At 39.7% G+C, this 19223-nt stretch overlaps 1 protein-coding gene across 4 annotated transcripts in view; it reads left to right on the top strand.

Moving 5' to 3' along the window:
• Positions 1–19223, top strand: part of LOC103479198 (uncharacterized) — a 45135-nt gene that overhangs the window by 4744 nt on the left and 21168 nt on the right. For all 4 annotated transcript variants that reach the window (XM_017309791.1, XM_017309790.1, XM_017309792.1 and 1 more), the window contains exons 8-29: positions 329–456; positions 772–875; positions 2042–2207; positions 2284–2469; positions 2582–2734; positions 4097–4241; positions 4465–4623; positions 6308–6426; positions 6516–6710; positions 9928–10086; positions 11189–11373; positions 11453–11635; positions 14394–14485; positions 15099–15268; positions 15676–15829; positions 15916–15992; positions 16070–16250; positions 16338–16499; positions 17570–17703; positions 18384–18542; positions 18625–18808; positions 18898–19109. In XM_017309791.1, the coding sequence (XP_017165280.1) occupies positions 329–456; positions 772–875; positions 2042–2207; positions 2284–2469; positions 2582–2734; positions 4097–4241; positions 4465–4623; positions 6308–6426; positions 6516–6710; positions 9928–10086; positions 11189–11373; positions 11453–11635; positions 14394–14485; positions 15099–15268; positions 15676–15829; positions 15916–15992; positions 16070–16250; positions 16338–16499; positions 17570–17703; positions 18384–18542; positions 18625–18808; positions 18898–19109 (3407 nt within the window). The remainder of the gene's footprint in view (positions 1–328; positions 457–771; positions 876–2041; positions 2208–2283; positions 2470–2581; positions 2735–4096; positions 4242–4464; positions 4624–6307; positions 6427–6515; positions 6711–9927; positions 10087–11188; positions 11374–11452; positions 11636–14393; positions 14486–15098; positions 15269–15675; positions 15830–15915; positions 15993–16069; positions 16251–16337; positions 16500–17569; positions 17704–18383; positions 18543–18624; positions 18809–18897; positions 19110–19223) is intronic.

The raw sequence follows: 19223 nt of genomic DNA, 5'->3' as shown, positions 1-19223 counted from the left end.
TGAATTTTACTTGATTGTGCTATAAATTTGCACTATGCGCCTGGAAATCACATAACACTGCCCCTTTAACATTCTCCATTGTAAAAAAAAAAATTCTGTCAGTAATAATTTGTACCCTGATTGAAAATGAAAAGTCTCCGTCCTCATTGCCCACCTCTCCTGCACGGGGCCAAATTTGCATGGTTCTGTAACTGCAGCTGGGGGCGGCACAAAATCAGTCCAAGTGCCACAAACAGCCCTCGTGCCACACTTTGGACACAGCCTGCCTTAGTAGCAGTACTTCCTGGCAGACATGCAGTCAGATCCACATATTCCTTTGCTCCATCAGAGTCCCTGAGTCCTGGTGTGTTCACTGACCTGCGGTTTGAAGATGAAGGCCCTTTGAGGCCGACAAGTCTCCAGGAAGTTGGTCGGACCGTCGCGTTGCTATGCAGCGTTGCATCAGATCCACAGCTGGTAACCTACAGTCTGTTTTCACCCACCTTCACTTCTTCTGCTCCACACTGTTTTTATTTAGCAGTGAAGATGAATAAAGCAACATTGCTAACACTCTGCCAGATCACCGAGTGCATGTTTGTATTTGTGTGTCATGGTTCCCCCCCTGGAACCCCAGAGTCTCCTGGGAAGGTAATCATACTCAGTCAGACAATCTTTCAGACTGTATATTCATAAGGGATGTTTTATGTTTTCGGAACAAATGCTTAAAAATAAAGTAACATCAATCATGTGATGGAAACAACATACATTTAACAATGTCTGATCTTCTTCTAGATTTCCCAAGACTTCCTGGAGCTGGTGTTCCAGCTCAAAGACATGACTCTTCCTCAACTCAAAACACTTTGGCAAGAATCTTCTTTCAAGTGCAGAAATGACTGGTCAGTTGGTCCATAATGGCTATATTCATGTATCTTGATCAGTGCTTTAGTTTACAATTATTTCAGTGTCAAAAATGAGACATCAGCTGAAATCTACCAGTGATTAGGAAGCCATCTTGTCAGTGCAAATAAATATCAGCTAGTTCAGTCCATCTATAGCGTCTATTTATGGCATATAAAATAGAGTGTCAAATTGTGATGTGTTTATTGTATCAACTCATATATCTTATAAACTGTGACCTCACATCCAGTAAAGCTGGTCATGGGAAACTCAGGTGAAACATAATCAAGTTGTTCTTCTGTCGTTACAAACACTGGAACATCTTGAGACTCTCTGGGCGAATGGAAAGCATCAGAACAATCTGCCCATATTTACTTCAGATATCAAATATGACAGATTTCATAACTTATTAATTTCTGTGTTTTTGTCCTTTAAAAAATATAATTAACAGTATTAGCTGTGTGCATTACAAATGTGCACAAATCTTTGTCTATATTCTGCTAATGTTAAAAAAAACACAACTTTGCAATTGCGGCGTTTCCATTAAATAAGAAATGAAATAAAAATCACATGTGAATAAGTTTGTTCCTGCAAAAAAATCATTAAGAATAATGGCAGCAACGGATCTAATTCAGGATCACTTATGTTTGTATGTTGCCCCTTATATTTGGTAGTGGCTACATATCTGGCATTTTGGGGAAATTGTAGTCGACGATTTTACAGAAGAGTTATGGATTCAACACGTTCCAATGACACAACTTTTTTGTGATGCTGTGAGCTCTGGTGGAGACAGAAAAAAAAACAAACTATCCTCCTCCATCTACTTCCTGTTGTCTTCTTTGTCATTTCCGCCAGTAATAACATCCAGCTGTTGATCACGTGACTCCAGTGATGCAAAAAAAAGTTTTTCCATTGCAGTTCTGTGAAACACACCTACTTTGGTATAACCGAAAAACAACCTCAACCTAGCACAAAAATGTTTTATCCAAAAATGTGAGTTTTTAATTATTTTTTTTAATTGGCATGTTTGAAATTTCAATTTGTGCAATTTTCTGGTTAATGGAAACGCAGCTACTGTTTGAAGCTCACTGGTTCAAAACAGATTTTCTTACCTCAGAGGTCAAAGGTCATACAGATGGATACTGATGTTAGCTATTGTTGACAGGCAACCACTACTGGAGGCATTGCCAGCATGTGGATCTGAAAACTGCATTCTGCTGCTGACTGAGCTGGTGCTGAATAATGAACTGGAGAAAGGGCAGGTTAACTCTTTCCTGACCACCTTAGCCCTCATCCCACACCCATCACCTCAGATCATTGGCTCCATCAACGTAGGACCTTTTCACAGCAACCGCTGAGTTCATTCATGCAATATTTCACTTAAAAACTGGGATGATTCTTTTTAAGGGTTTTTTGGTGCGTCAAGAACTACGGGCCAAAGCGATGCTGGCTGGATCATCTCTCATCTATCAGATGTGCCAAAGGTTTCAAGCTTCCTGCGGTGAAACACCTCAGGTTCAGTTTTTCATGCAGACAATTCAGGAAATCCTGAATGCAGGGTGTGGGGAAAAGGAACCTCGTCAAATCAGAGAGGTACGACGTCTTCAAGCTGAAGTCAGTGCCCTTTAATGCACAAACCATGTCTTTGAAATGGATTGTGAAATATTTGACTGCCCATTTGCAGATATAATTGTGTGTCTTCCAGCTTATTTATGCATTGAAATCCATTGGAAACAGTGGTGTGAATGCAGCGTCCTTTATTCCTCTGCTGAGTCGCTGCCTGCTGGGCCACCAAACTGAGCTGGAGCTCAAAGTCGCCGTAGTCCAAGCTTTCAGACGCTTTCCATGCTCAGCTGACGTGAGTTGATTCTTAAAACCAGTGGTGGACAGTAATGGAGTACATTTACTTTAGGATTTTTTGAGTATCTTTACTTTATTTGAGTATTTATTTGAGAAACCTATGACTTCAACACCACTATATTTCAAAAATACAACATATCAAGGCTACTAGAAAAAAAAGAGAAAAGTACATTTCTGACAAAAACACAGACATTTTTTAATTAATTTCTGAAACTTTCTAGAAAAACTAGACATTTCTTACTTTCAAAATTTGAACAGTTTTGACTTTTGAAATACAGAAATTTCCTTCTATAAAATTCCTGAGGATAATCTCAAAATGTGATTCTTTTCTATAAAACTTTTGACTTTTCAAATTCAGAAATTTCCAGATGTTTTTGAAAGGTCAAAGTTTCTTTTGTAGAAAATGTCTGAGTTTTTTTTCCCCCCTTCCGGATATTTACTCCTTTTTAAAATAATACACCGTCTTACTTCCTTTTGGCTCCACATAATTTTGTAGTCTACTGATGCTTTTTTTATTTACTGAAATTCAATTGGCCAAAAGCTATGCTCCTCAAAAGATGGGGAACCAATCACAGTCGCGCTGACCGCTGATATTTGGAATTAGGTCATCCTCTCAAAGTGTCGCGTGCTGAGCTGCCGCTTTAAGCCTAAAGTAACTCAGCGATGGGACTCAAGTGGACTAGATGACTGCATTTTAGCTCAGTGTTTTATGTTTGTAAGCTTCTCTGTTTAGTATGGCATTATTTATAGTTACCAATGTTGCTGTCTGTTGGGAAAAAATAGCTTCTCATGTTTTTATCCCTTTGGAGAGACGTTTTAAATATTTATTTTTCCTGACGTTTGTAGGTGGTGTAGACGTTTGTAGCAGAGTGGCTCAACATGTCAATACATCATAAGGTGGTTTCAGCCAGTTAAAAGGTTCTGTAAAAACCTTACAAAAACAATCTCAGCAATGTATTGCTATTGGAATATACAAATTATGCTTTTGAATACTTAGATATTTTCAAAAGTAAGTACTTTAAGTTGAGTACGCTTTTACTTGTAGTTGAGTAACATTTAACCATGACTGTCAATACTTTTACTCAAGTACTAGAGTTGAATACTTTGTCCACCACTGACTAAAACCATAGTCAAGTCAGAACCAAGATGTAAAAACTAGCAAACACTTTAAAATATAGTTTTTGCCCCAGTTAGATTAATTATGTATTCAATGGCTTAGTAGTTTAAGTTAGAACACAACAAAATCAAATCCCCATTAAGGCATGTTTAAATGTAGTGATAATTGATTTGTTATGCGCGCTGGGTTGAGGTGAAGTGGTCAGATCCTAATCAGTTACTGACAGCGGTTTCCTTCTCTCAGCGGTCGGTGCTGTTGCAGCTGTACAGATGTTCCCGGGAGGATCCTGAGGTCAGGATCGCTGCATACCAGCAGCTCATGCTCTGCCCCGACCAGGAAGTGTTTGAAGTGGTGAAGACGACACTGAAGAACGAGACCTCCAGCCAAGGTCCAATCTGTGCTTGGACAAGACGCCCAGAATTTGTAGCACAATTCTAAATAACAATTAGAAGTTTAATATTGACTTTAAACATATCATAAATACTTGTTTTAAGTTGAGAATTTATTCAGATCAGTTTTTAGTGGGACTGTACAGGCAAGACTATCTCCTTGGACCTTTCTGCGTTATATTTTTTTGGAAATAATTTTACTTTCTTCTTTTGTCTTTCCAGTGGGGTCCTTTGTGTGGAGTCATCTCACTAATATCCTGCGGAGTGAGGACCCCGTGAAGCAGACACTAATTCAGCTTCTGCCTGATGACATTATAAGCAAAGATTTTGAGGCAGAGTTTTGGAAATATTCCTCCTATTCAGATCATACTTTTGTTTCAGGTAAAAGGAGGGAGAGCATATTTATTGTGGATGCTAATCTTAGCATCATTGTTTTTACAACTGTCCCTTTTGGTTGCTTGTGTTTGGCTTGTAACTCTTTTCCAAGTGTGACGTTAAGAAAAACACAGAAGAGTTGCAAAAGAGAGATACTGGGTACAAAAACTCTTCCTTTTTTCCAATTTTTCATCAAAAATCTGAACTGGCAAATGTTGCAGTGAGGGTTATGGTTAAGTTAACCCTACCATCAGTGACCTTCAGCATTTTGGGCAATGTCATAAGTGACAGCAGCCTCTGGTCGCATTAGATTGCTAAATGCTATATTAGCATGGAAAATTCTGGCTAATAATACTTGGGGATATATTAGCCAACAATCATTGCAATGTAAATATTGCACACATGAACATGATGATATGTTCATGATATATTATGAAGCTTAACTCTTATCCCATGGATAAGTTTTCTAAAACGTTGCTGTAGTGAATGGAAGTAGCTTAAAGTCTCACTTTCCACATATTGTGAGTTTATTATAAAACCTTGTTATAGAGAGAAATTCTTCATATACTATCCATGAATGTCAGCAAATGATGCAGACATGTGAGGCACAAAAGTAAAACGTTTGGTGAAATAACACGTTTTCTAAACAGAGGAACATTTTGCTACCACACAACCAACACTGATACTGACTAGGCTGGAGCCATCTGTGCCACTACATGGCATGAAACGTTTCATCCTTTTCCCTCAGCCTTGGGTTGCTCCTTCCATTGAGGTGGATATTCTCACTGAACCCTCAGGTCGTGCAGAAATGCAGTTGTTTCAAATTAAAGGGGTGGAAAGAGTTTGAACAAGATTTTTGGTAACTAAAGAGAAAAATCTGGCCTCACTAAGTTCCACAAACCAGCCCACTTTTCCTGTGTAGAAGAATTTTTGCAGAAGTAAGAGTGCTTACTCTATTCTTTTCTATACTTCTCAGGACCTCACATCCATATTGCAAGGTTTCCATTAACATTTCTGTTTAAACCATTTAGCATTTCAATCTGGAGAGACTCAGACGGAGAAAGAAAGCAATTAAAAGAGTTTAATGACAAAATGAACATAGAAATAAACAAAGTCCTTTGGCGTTCAGGCCCCGGTAGGGGACGTCGAGCTGGACTTCGATAAGCTCGATGAACATTCCTGATGCAGCATAGGAATGTAGACCCCCGGGGCCTGTACTGGTGGCGGCAGTCGGAGGAGGATGAGGCCTGAGAGCCGGGAGCAGAAGGTGGAGATGGGGCGGAGGTGGGTTGATTGCAACTGGTGAGCAGAGGAGGCAATGGGTGAAGGTCCCTTTGAACTGGAGCCCAAACGAGGCTTGATAGGTCCAGGTTGCAGAGAGGGAGGCGCTGATTGATGAGGCAGGTGCGACTAGAGTCTTCCAGACTGAACTTTTGTCAAGACTCCATTTGTCTGATTTCTCAGTGTATAGGATTGGACTTTTCCTTTTAACAAAAGGCTTAGTCAGAAAACAATGTTTAAAAATGACTTTCCTGCTTTAAATAAAGTATAAAGCTTTTCTGAATTCTTACTCTTAGCATGGTCATTGTTTGTATATTTTGTGATACTAAAAAATGGTTTAAAAAAAAAAAAGTCTTAAAAATTAGCATGTGCTATTAACGTTGCAATGCTTGTTTCTTCTCCATTTCAGGTTTTGGGATAAAGAATCTAGAAACAACCCTGATTTTCTCTCCAAAGTCCTTTCTGCCCAGATCAATCTCGGCCAACCTGACGATGTATCTGCATGGCAGAGCACACAACCTTCTGGAGGCAAGTTTCACAAGCAGCAGATTATTAAAAAAATGTAGCGATAAAGTAAACGTGATATTGAGTGGGCCATGTTTTCTTTCTTCCTTCAGGTGGACGTACATGTGGAGAACTTTGAGCCACTTCTGAGGAGCGCCTTTGGTCAGAAGACGGAGGGCGAGCCAACTGCTAAAAGTGGAAAACAAGAGACCAGGAGGAGGAGAAGAAGAGCAGATGACGGAAACGGAAGAGAGAAAGAAACCTGTTTGTCCGACACCGACGGCTATCTGAGCCAGGCCAGGGCTGTGGTAGGAAACAGAGCTGATAAGTCCTGACGTTTAGATAGCAGACTCTGCAGGGAGCCGAGGAGGCTTTTCAAGCAGCACCAGATCCCTACAGCAACAGATCCACTTGGTGTCCCAAACTATTCAGCCACTTATAACATCTGACAACAAGTTTTGTGATGATTTCATTTATAAATGGAAAAAGCTATCAAAACCGACCTGACTCTATATGGAAAAATGTTTTTGATGTTAAATTAAAAAGTAAATGTAATTTAAAAAAAAAAGTTTTTGGTCCAGTCTCAAAGGGTACACCCAGGCCTGACTAGTGCCAGACCGTTAGAGCACAGAAATCACTCAAATAGAACCCATCTGACAACATGAAGTAGGCTAGGAGATCAGGGCCCAGTGCAAAGAAATTCTAAAACAGAAAAGAAACAAAGTCATCAACACCTGCCAGTCTGGAGAAGGTTAAAAAGCATTGATAAGACTTCGGGTCTCCAGCAAATGAAGTGCGATCTAATATCTATAAATGGAGAAAACATGGAACAGTGAAGAACCTCCCATGGAGAGGTCGATCTTCCAAAATTAGGCATCATGGATTCAGCCAGAGAAAACAAAATAACCCAGGACATCTAAAGCATTACAATCGTCCCTCGTCACAGTTAAGGTCAACGTTCATAACTCAACATTGATAACAAAGAAAAGAGACTGGAAGCACTGTTGACTAAAAATAAAATAAAGAAAATCATGAAGAAAATGTCTGACAAAAACCTCATGAACTTAAAGTAAGAAAGTAAATAATGTTTTTTAGAGGCTTGCTAAAGGTTTGGATCCAATTGGGCTTGACCTTAAAAGGTCAGTATTACGTAAAATTTACCCTTTTTAGCTTTACATCATGTTATAATATTATTCTCTAATCAAAAACATATCTGAAATCCCGCTTTGATTCCTTTATGCATGTTTGAGAAATCCTTGAATCTCCCCTGTCAACCAGCTGTGCAAAACGCCTTTAAATAGGCCGTTCATGAAAACCTCCAATGTGACGGAAACAAAACAAAAAAAAACAACAAAATGTCTAAGTCATACACACAGCAGTGCACCATCCTCAATCTGCCTTAAGAGTTCCATCACACACAGTGGAGCGATAAAGGGGTGAAAAGTGATAATTGTGGAGGGCCCTGACCAGCAAGGGGCCCTCCACAATTAAATTATTTATATTTTGTTCATAGACATAAAATAAAAAAATCGGGGTCAAATGCTGTCAAATACAAAATTAATCATATTGTATTTCCAAAGATTGTTTTTAGCAGTAAAAATGTAATGTTGCCCCTTCCAGACCAAAACACACACATGCGTTTTTGCCCTGAACCCCCTATCTGCGTTAAATGGTTCGTTCCTGCTTGGAGCGCTTAACAGTGGTGTATGCAGCTACTGTCAGTAGAAGCTGCAGCTGAATACAGCGGCGACTGTGGCAGTTACTATGCTGCTAAGAAAAGTTATAAAATCAGGTTTTCAAAAACAAAATAAAGAGAGGGAGAGAGAGAAAAAGGCAAGAGTCTTAATTTATAACCCAGTTTTTCTCCAAGAGAGGTAGGTAAGACTGTGTGAGATTATCAACCATTTAGCATAATTAGCTTAGCTACTGTTTGCCTAATTTTCACTAGCATTTAATGAATTAAGGAAAAAAAACCCCAACATATTCATATATTTAACTTGTTCCCTGTGCCTTTACCACTTAACAGATGAGTGAGTGAACAGAAGCTCTAACCCTCTAAGAAGCTCTATATTTTTTATTAAAGTTATGTACTGCAGCTTGAATAAAATGCAACTACATAGCATTTTTAGAAGTCTGGATTGCTTTATGTGTAGTTGCACGTTGCTTTTTACTGTTGCTCACGGGGAGAGACATTTCAGTAATCTAAAACTAATAGAACAAATTTAAGCAACCTACTTGCATACTGGATGTGGACTGTTGGATGTTAAATTCATGAGCAGTAAATATTGTACTTATCAGTATTGAACCAAACAAAGCAAGGCAGATGAAAGCCTTTAAAATTGTGACGCTTTTTATAGGTCAAATATAGACTCAAAAAATTGTAACAGCAGCTGCGAGGGAGGGAGTTGGGGGGGCCCAATAAAATTTTTTGTCAGGGAGCCCAAGATTACTGGCAGCGCCCCTGATCACACATTCCCTCTACTTTTTGTAAAACATTAACAAGATTTGTGTGGATGACAGGTTGCATGAGATGTTGCTCTCTCAGTTAAAAAGCCTGCTTTGAGAACAGATGAAATGAACTGATATACATATTTTTGTTAAAATAACAAGGAGTTGTCTTTAAAAAAGAATAAAAATATCTCCATTCTCTTAATTACGTAGTGTAAATATTGTGGTGCCAGCATCACAGGCCTGTTCTGCTGCAGGATGTTCATGGTTGTAAAGGAACGATACATTTTGCATCACTCCAGAGAATGGTAAAGAGAAACCGTCAGGACATCTGTCTGACGTTCATCTCAAGAGAAAAGGGGTCAGGCAGCACAACAATGACCCTAAGCATTACAAGTCATTCAACCAAAGAATGGCCGGAGAAGAATAAAGTTAATGTTGTGTAATGGCCAAGTCAAAGACCAACATCCTGACCTCAATCCAGCAGAAACAGTGTGGAAGGATCTGAAAGGAGCCGGTCATGGGGGAACCCCTGTGTTAGAGTCTGGAGTTAATTCATCCGCCAAGATGAAGGCTGGTTTGGCCGACCAGCGGTGCCCAGACAGGCAGAGGCAAAAATTCCTTTAGCAGTTTGTTTTAACAGACACACTGCCAAAAAAAATCATTGAAACATTCTGTATGTGCATTAATTCAGTATTCTATTTAGGAATTAAGAAGAGTTTAACAATGAGCTAAAGAAACATCCAGCCAACCATCGTCTATACCCAGTCATCCTTGTCGGGTCGGGTTGGGTCCTGGGTACTGTTTCTCATCTCCAGTGGTGACTGGGAGAGAGGTGTGGTTCATCCTGGACAGGTTGCCAGTTCATTGCAGGGCAACATGGACACACTGGTCAATTGTGGGGTTGTAAATTTATGTCTGAGTCTTACAATGGCCACCAAGCAGATCATATTCATGTTCCAAATTTAGTCAACTTCCAATAAAAGTATTAAGCATTTCTAACTAAGAAATTGATCAAATGTCTGCATGTTTTTGATGCGTTTGTTTTTGTTGTTGTTGTTTTTTATGTGTTTGCAGTTGTTTGGAAGAAGGAAAGCAGACGAGGAAACACCGAGGTGTCGGGTTTCTGTGAAGATCTTTGGGAACGAGCTCAGTGTGTTCACATGTGACGACGTCCGTGACCAAATCCATCTGGGTTCCCTCAGCCTTGCTGGGCTGGCTGCCAAACTGCTCAAGGTAACATCCAGCTTATAGGGATGAAAATTAACATTTTTTGTTATAGCTTTCATCAAAAATCTTAATTTTTTCCAGATGAAATGGAGATAAAAAGTAAATAAAAACAAAAACTTAATACCAATACAAACGTAAGCTCTTTTATAAAGGCCGATCATTGTGTCAACGCTAATAACACTTGGATGGAAACAGTTGGAAGAAGATGCAACCCATTAAAATTTAACATATAGTAACTAGTGAGACATTATCTTTGCATAAATTGCATATCCTAATTATGATATTTGACTATTCAATCTTAATTGGTATATTTTCAAATAACAAAACTCAATATTTGTCTGTTTATTGCAAAGATATAAATTCATATTATTACTTGCCTCTACAGAGTAACTGGACCTTCTGTAATGGCTCCTAAAATCTTTGACTAAACATGATAAACAACAAACTATTGTTTATTTTAATTTTTTAATATGTATTACAAAAGGTGTTTTTAGCAGCTTTTGCACAACAAAATGACATAGACTGTACCAGTAATATTTGTTTACATCTATTTTTCTTGCCATTATGTTAGTAAATTTACTTTTTCTGCATCATTTTCCACTCATATTTGCATCCTATCAAAGAAAAACGCAGTCATCCTCTTTTAGCAAAAGTTTTATGTTCTTCCTTAATTTAAAACTTAGAAATAGAAATATTTTTGTGTTTCATTTGAAAATGGCAAAATTCCTATACTCTTTTTTTTTAATATTGCCTTTTTTTCCATGTCATGTAATATTTATGACTCATCGAGTTTTATTTAACTGGAGTTGGAGAAAAAAAACCCGCCTCTTTAGATTATAATTTATGGAGACCCTTGCCATAGAGGACAGATTTGAAGTAAACAAAGATGCAAAAGGATTCTGAAAATTCTTTCCTCTTTTACTTCTGACTTTACTCAACTTAATTTTCTGTAAACTCAGTCGACCAATGGCGGCAGTGCCCACAAGCTGATTGAATTGTCAGTAAAACTATTTCAGTCGAAGACGACTGATACTGATACTGATACTCCTAGGTCTGTTTGCAGCCCATCACCCCCACCGTGTTTCCTTCCTTCTGCTTTGTCCTGCAGGGTCATGAGGTTCATCTGAGCCACAGGGGTGTGCTGATGGCTGAGGAGCTGCGATTGCCCTCCCTGTCTGGCGTCCCCATCAACCTGGGCATCAATATGACCTCTCTCCTTTCACTGCACCTAAAAGGCAGCGTTAACTACAGGGACACTTCTCACTTCTCCCTGAATGGATACGTCCGTCCCAAGTAGTGCCGAGTTTACAGTCTTAACAGCGGCCACATGGTTAGTCTATTAGCAGTGTGTAACTGGTGTCTTTGTTCCCAGTGCTTATGTGGGCTTGTCAGCCAGGATGGGGGTGGACGGTGCTCCAGGTCAGGCCGCGGTTGAATGGCTCGCCGAGCTCAGGAGCTCCCCCAGCTTGGATGGGAGCTTCCAGTTGCAAGAGGGCCGGGAAGTCCGAGTCACCCTGAACACACCGCAGAACTTCATGGACGTTATCTCTCTCAGGTAAGCGTTGGCGTTTAATACCTTTGTAGGTTAGCTTTTGTTATTTGAGCCAACTTTATTTGGGTTTGCTTTTGTCAATAAAGTTAAAAAAATAAATAAATCTTAAGTCGTATGTGTAAGTCAAAGTGTTTATTTAAAACCACATCTGATTGGATGTTTTCTCTCCACTGCGGTCTGGTTTCTTCAAAACGCATGGCAGAAATTCAGTTTTTGTCATGAGGTTTTATTTAGTGTTGATCTTGTTTTTATTCTGGAAAAAGAAGTAAATTAAAACTATGACCAAAATGCTTCCTTGACTAAATGAACACTGTGCCACACTATTATTCATTTAATTTTGAGTTGGTCCCCCTTTTGGCAGAAAAACAACCCAAACACACTTAAGCAGAGACAACAAGACATTTGAAGTCCTGCTGTGACATCTGACACCAAGCTGTCAGTGGCAGATACTTAGAAAATAGTAATTTAGGTTTGGATGATTTAAATACAGTTAGACAACTGGTGCATCAAACTACATTGATGAGATTCCTAGCCATTTAAATGGAAATTTAAATGGCATCTGATTTCCTTTTAGTTTTCCTTTTATTATGCTATAATAAAAGGAATACAATAATGCTCTATACATCAATAAAAAGAGATTTTGAGTGTTTATAAAAATTTCCTGCTAGAATCTGAATAAACAAGTCCTGTGAGTCATTCCCATGGCAACAGATGTGACATATTAATGAAGCAAACATTTCAGTCTAGCCAGCTAAATAATAATTTTGCGAGGCTAGTTAGCTGAACAAAAAAACGTAACAAAATAAGACGTTATTCCTCCACTTATCCAGCCCACATCACCAATAATCACCTTAATTCTTTGATCACTTTTCTTCCTCTGTTTAATTTTCCTTCTGTTTTTCCAGGCCACTAAATTTCTTTAGATGCCATGTGTCCGGTTTACTTTTCTTGCTAACGGCGGCTCGCTATGCCACCTCATGTATGACATTGTAGTCCAATAATACGACCAAACACTAATGACCAAATATTGGCCTCACAATGGTAAAAGAACAAAAAACAGTCACAGGGAATCTTTGCAGTTTGTTTTATTTAAATCGTACTATTTGTTTTTCAAGTATGTGAAACATGTAGCAAATATATGAGATGGCTTTAGATAAAGACAGGAGACTTGAACTATCCTGACATGAGCTGAACATGCAGATTTGGGGCCCCCTGCTGGCTAGGGAGCCTGAATCAGTGGAGATGTGTCAAGATGTCACAACTCTCGCCATGCTTGTTTGTGTTGTAAAAACACACTTAATGAAATAACAGAAATAAAAACATGCCTCTGTATGAAACACACTGACCGTCTCTTTGTAATTAGATAATCTGTGCCTCTACTGTGGCGTCAGCTTTCTTCTATTGAGTAATCTGTTGGGATAGCAGCATCACAAGCATCATTAAGAAAAGATTTGAAAGATAGATCTGGAATGTTAGCTTGGACACAGAGATGTGGGCAGTACTACCAGTGTGACTTGCAGCATACACCCTTCATAAGATATTGCTTGATGACCCGACGTGTTCCATGTAAGCTCTAGCTCCTTTTAGAACATTTTTTGTTTTATGATCTACGAATGTCCGTTATTCCCTTGGATCAGCTGGAAAGTCCCAACAACACAAAATAGGAAATTGAAATGGATCCAAAAATATAGTGTTCCCCGTCTTCCTTGGGAGTAGAAATAAAACTAACAACAAACTGCACTAAAAGGCCCATAATGGCCTTTTAATGCACTGTAAAGTTCCATTATGGGATCATGGAACCGGTTGTCTCAGTTGTACGCTGAGGATGGCAGATGACTGCTGTGGTAGAATGATTCCATTACGAAAAAGAAACCTGGAGATGTAGCTACTTTTAATTTAGTGCAGTGCGAAACAGCAAAAGGAAAAATAAAGCAGAAATCACATTGTAGAACTCAAAACCTCTTGTATTCTTCTTTTTTCTCACAGACCTGTTGACATAGCAACAGACTGTCACCAGCTCCACTAGTGCATCAGGATTCAACATGTTAAGATTGTCAAAGTCAAGCCAGCATAACTAACCCACTCCCCTCTCCATCACCACTTTTTGTTGTATTAAAACTTTTTCCTGACCTTGATGTCTAGTGCTCATAGTGTTTACAATTGATAGCAAAGCACTGCGTTGCTTTTTCCTTCATGTATCACACGTACATTTAATATTTAGCGAGTGATGCTGACGGCTAAAACCAATGGTAGTCTTTGTTGGCCAGCCATTTTTTGCCCTCCACTTGCACATGTGACGTCTGTAGGAAGCACTAAATGTATTTGAACAGCGTATTTGAGGATGGTGACACAGAGCTTAGCCAAGAGAAAATTCCCAGCAGGCTCTGAGTTTTAAGCCACGCCCCTTTGATTCCACAATCCCAACTGCATTGTCTGAATGCTCACAGCCATGATTATGGCCGACCACCTTGCATGACGTGAGAGGACAAAGTGAACCTTAATGGTGGGTTTGTGGTTGTGTGGTTATTGTCTAACTGTGATGCAAAAGAGGCTACTAGACCTCCGAGAAATCTAAAATGAGAGCCCTATCATTTTAAACTCTAGAGTAGAACAGTTTTTATTTTCATTGCTTACACAAATATATTGGTAAATAATTTAAAATTTAAAGGTGGCACTTGTTGTAGCACTAATAAAGTTAGCGTCACAGCTACATCGGCTGTTTTGTTTCTGAAAATCGACATGCAACCACTGTGCTGTCCAGCTCCAGAGTGTTTCAGCTCAGCGGAGACCACAGGGAGGAGATGAAGGGACCAAAGAGTCGGATCCAGAAGACCACCTGCACGCCGAAAAGCTGTGAGTTTGTAGTCATGGCTTTACTTTCTCTGCTTTCTCTGCTATTTTGCTAAAATGATCCTAAATGAACCATCAGTGTTACCTTCTCTACTAAAGAGACACCGGGTTAGTTCTGACTCGATACACACATTTTCTATCAATGGGGCAAAAAAACATAGAGAGAAGGCAGCAGAGAAGTCCAAAACTTGTATTTTAAATGCAAGAAAACTTGTATTTTCAAATCGAAGTTTGAAAATACAAACTGAATTTTTTTTTCGCTAAATCCGTTCCAATATTTATAAGTCTATCCATCTGTTAATGAACCAATCATATAACTCTATTGTCATTTCATTATATAAGTTATATCATGCAAGGAGAATTATTAAATTGATTTTAAAAAAAAAGAAATGAATAAAAAAAATGGAAGCAGCTGAATCAAAATAGACTTCATAAACGGTTTAAATCAGAAAGTTGCTGTCTCTCTCACTATTCCACAGCTAAACTAAACCTAAACAATATATTTACTTCGTATTGACCACACTCATATAAAAGTAGCATTTTTTTATGTATTTTCCAATATTCTCCTATTCTTTTCTAACGTAGTGTTTTGTAAGTGAACTCTGGTGTCCTGCAGGGTCTAAACTGATTGGCTGGCAGCTGTGCTCCAACGTGTCATACCCTTCACTTCCCTCTGGTGTCGCTCTGTTCCCAACTGGACCGGCCCATCTGTCGCTCCGGCTGCTGAAGCTGGACAGAGGCCTCCACTACTATCTGCTGGAGGCTGCTTACTCATTACATTACAAGGTATGCATACACTGTTACTACTGACCCGTTCAATAAGTTAGGATATTATTGAAGAGCTCGTTTATTTTAGGAACTTTGTCACTGACTGAAACAGTTTGAAAGCCTTTGTTTCTGTCAATTATTATGATTTTCCACATATAGTTCACAAAAACATGATGTTTGAAATTGAAATATTACGTTAGACCAAATATAAAACATTATTGAAAAAAGAAATTTATGCCAAATCAAAAGTAGGTTTAATATATGCATTTAGCAAGTTACACTGTTGTTTACTTTGTGGTTGCAATGTGTCAAACTGTGAAACACAGTTGTAATGTTGATGGATCGTCTTCATGCACTGTAATGGACACCCTTAGTTATGCCATAAAAGAGCTACTTTATTCATTGTCTGTCCTGTTTTAACCTAGAGGGGGACCTGGCTACCCAGAGAGGCTTCCATCCATCTCCTACTTGCCACGCCCCAGTCCTCCATTCCCAGGGACATGTCTCTGGACCTGGCCTTCAGCTCCCACAGAGTGCTGCTGAGAATCAAACACCCACAGAAAACCATCGTCTTACAGGGTCAGATCCAGAGGAAGCATGAAACGGACTTGGGGGTGTCTCAGATATCTAGCCTCTTAAGACTTGTTCTTTCTATCTTTCTTTAGGACAGTTTGATCAAGAGAGGAATATAAAATCTGGGAAGCTTGAGCTTATAATTGACAATGTCCATTTTTATATCATGGTAAGTATTATATAAAAAGTTTGGAGGTATATTTGTTGAGAATTGATTAAACGTAGCCTTTTTTCTTGTCTCTGAAGGGTTTGGTGGACAGCACTAGCCTTCAGTCTGAGCAGAGAACGCGCTACCACCTGGAAGCTAAGATGGCCGCCGATCAACGCCCCGTGATTTTGTCTGCTAATATTACCCGTGGATTGGGCAGGAAGAGCAGCCTCTCCGCTACTCTGAAGAACGTGTTCAGAGAGACGGCTTCGCTCTCAGGTGACACTCTACTGCTTTCAGGCCCTGAAAACATCCGTCTGCTTTTACAGATGCCACAGAACTAGCAGCTGTGTGTTGGTTGTTTAGTGGCTCTGGAGCGGCGGCAGGACCTAAGCAGCAGCAGCAGCCAGTACTCTGTGGAGGCGGAGCTTTTCTTACCTGGACTGGTGGGCAGCAGGATGCTGGGACTGATGGAACAGAAGGGGGCGCTGTGGAGCTCCATCCTTAGGGTCAAATATGGGCTGAGAGGTGAGAACAGATTATGACCACCGCAGTGTTAGCAGCAAGCCCCCATCTTGAAATGAGGGTTTCAGTTTACATGTAGAGTATGTTGTGAAAATTTATTTTGATTTGCATTAGAAACTATTTAATATGTAAAATCTATGAAAAATAAATATGTGGTGGTGGGCACTGCTAGCTAAAGGGTTATTTCGGGTAGTTGTAAGCGCTAATCATAAACATTAGCTCTGCTAATGCTACAACATTAGGTTAACAACATTTAGCCAAACTAATGCTAACATGCTAAATTCAACCTGATACATGGGCTAAATTTGTTATTGAGAACATATAGTTGTGATTCTTTTTGGACCTTTCACTCATAAATTTACTTTTATATTTGTTGAGTATTTTTGGCTAATTGCTATTTGGTCAGAAAATACATAGGGCAGTTTAATCATGTAACTTTTAGGTTGCTACCTATTGGCCAGAACTCCTGTGAAAGTAAAATAAACAAAACATTCAGTGGATTTTAAATTGTTTACAATACAACTACTGACTGTGCTCTACAGTGATGCATTATGTGTACAGAATAAATGTCATTTGTTGCACTGCATCACTGGTGGAGAATGTAAAGAGAGAGAAAAGGACTACAAAATAGATTTTGCACACGTCAAAATAAGAGCATGAGCAGAAACCTCTAGCTAACGGAAGAAGTCCTGAGAGTCAATAAAAACAAAAACAAAACTTCAACACAGATGTCAACTGAAGGTTTAGAAAACAGCCAAGTAAATTAGCATTTCAGAATATATCTGGAAAAATAAATTCAGGGGAAGCTAAGTGCGCTAAATGTTCTTGTCATTAGGAAAAACACAAAAGTGCTAAATGAAAAACTAGCTACGCTTTTGGCATATTAGCGGATTAGCAAAAGTGTGCCAACCACTGTATAACAAGTCGAGGATTTAAAAAGAAAGAAAACTAACAAAAATAATACATTTATGGTCCAGACCTTTTCAGACACCTGCTCCACAATTATGGAACAATATGTAATAATTGTCATTATGGTTAGTTTTCTATAATGTGTGTTTTCTACGTCCTCACAGGGGACTCCAGGAATCTGCATCAGGAGTGCTACACATCCCAGAGACTGAGGAGAGGGAGGGACTCCAACCTGACGTACATCATGAGAGCTGATCATGAATTCTACTGCACTAACACGGAACCCATCAACCACAAGGTGACCCTGAACACACAGCGACACATCTGGTGAAAGATGTGCAAGAAGCTTAAGATGAATGTAACTTTTATGGCAACAGCATCATGTAACACTGGAAATGAGAAAATACCAACTAATTGTTTAAAATAAACTGATGGCAAAATTATTGGCACCCTGAGCAAGTCTTAATGTAACTAAATCTTTTTTTAACATATATATGTACATGACTTTTTAAAGGAGCAGTATTGGGTAAAAGCTACATTTTTGAGCTTCAGATCCTGTTATAATGTCTTTCCTCAAAAACATACCTGAAGTGTTGGTTTGATTCTTTCATGTATGTTTACAAAATCCTTTAATCTCTTGTGGCAACCAACCTTTCAGCTGAGTAAAATGCCTGGGTGGACCTGGCTCCACCTTCGAGTCACAGTTTCCAAGTTTCCAAGCTTCTGCCTCACTGAGCAGCCCTCCCCCACAATGCCCCAATCAGCTCCTTCAGACTAGCCATCAGCAAATAGCAAACACCTGGTGGAACTGTGAATCAACTGAACTCACTATTTGAGCTACTTCTCAAAGCAACGCTGGTAAAAACGTTGTTACAGGATTAATAGAGGAGTCATGCTGACAAGCTAAACCTTATCATTCTTGAGTCATTCTGATAGAAATGTGTTACAATGAGAAGTGATCCAGAAGTCTGTGAACAGATCCACATGAAGCATGAAGAAAGCCCCAGCCACATCAAATCCGTCCTGGACCTGAGCTACGGCAAACACTGGGATGAGATCAACAACAAACACATGCTGCTCCTCAGTCAGTCCTTCAGAAACCAGTCCACACAAAACCACACCAGTTACACATTGGAGGTAAATACTCCTTATTTTAGTTACAGTTGTTTTTTTTTAAATAAATTGTGTTCCAAAAGGTGACCTGTTCTTTCCTTTCCAGTTTAACCTCCAGGTGCCTGAGAAGAATTTGAACTACAGGACTCAGCTGATGCACTCTCGCCTGCTGCAGCACGGCTCTGAGAGCAGCACTCACCTAAAAATCAACTACAACAACCTGATGCCTCTGGTGGTGGGGTTACACTGCAAGAGCCCCCCCGAAAACTCCCTACATAAGAAATGGGAAGGTGTGATGCCATCGTGTGTATTTGGATGTGGGGAACAACTAAGCACCTGCGTCCGACCCACTGACCATCACCTCTGTGTTGCCATCCAGGCACGTTCAGCATGGACACACCTGGACTGAACATCTACGCCGCCTACAGGCTGAGCCGGCCAAACCGCCACACCCTGCAGCTCACCTCGGAGCTGACGGCCAGCAAGTGGCTGAGCATCCGCAACCTGGTTCTGGACGGGTTCTACAGGGACCGGGGCAGAGAGAAGGCAGCGCGCCTGGAGGTCCACACACCAGCTGCTACCTACGTCCAGGTAAAACACACATCAGCTGAACCTTAACAGCAGAGTGACTTATGGTGCCTTGAAGAGATGTGCATCTTTCACATTTTCCTGCGTTTAATATTGGGGTCGTAACATTCTATAGCA

Source organism: Poecilia reticulata, linkage group LG17 (genome assembly GCF_000633615.1).
Source record: "Poecilia reticulata strain Guanapo linkage group LG17, Guppy_female_1.0+MT, whole genome shotgun sequence".
Classification (NCBI taxonomy): domain Eukaryota; kingdom Metazoa; phylum Chordata; class Actinopteri; order Cyprinodontiformes; family Poeciliidae; genus Poecilia; species Poecilia reticulata.
This window is presented reverse-complemented; position numbering and strand designations above follow the sequence as displayed.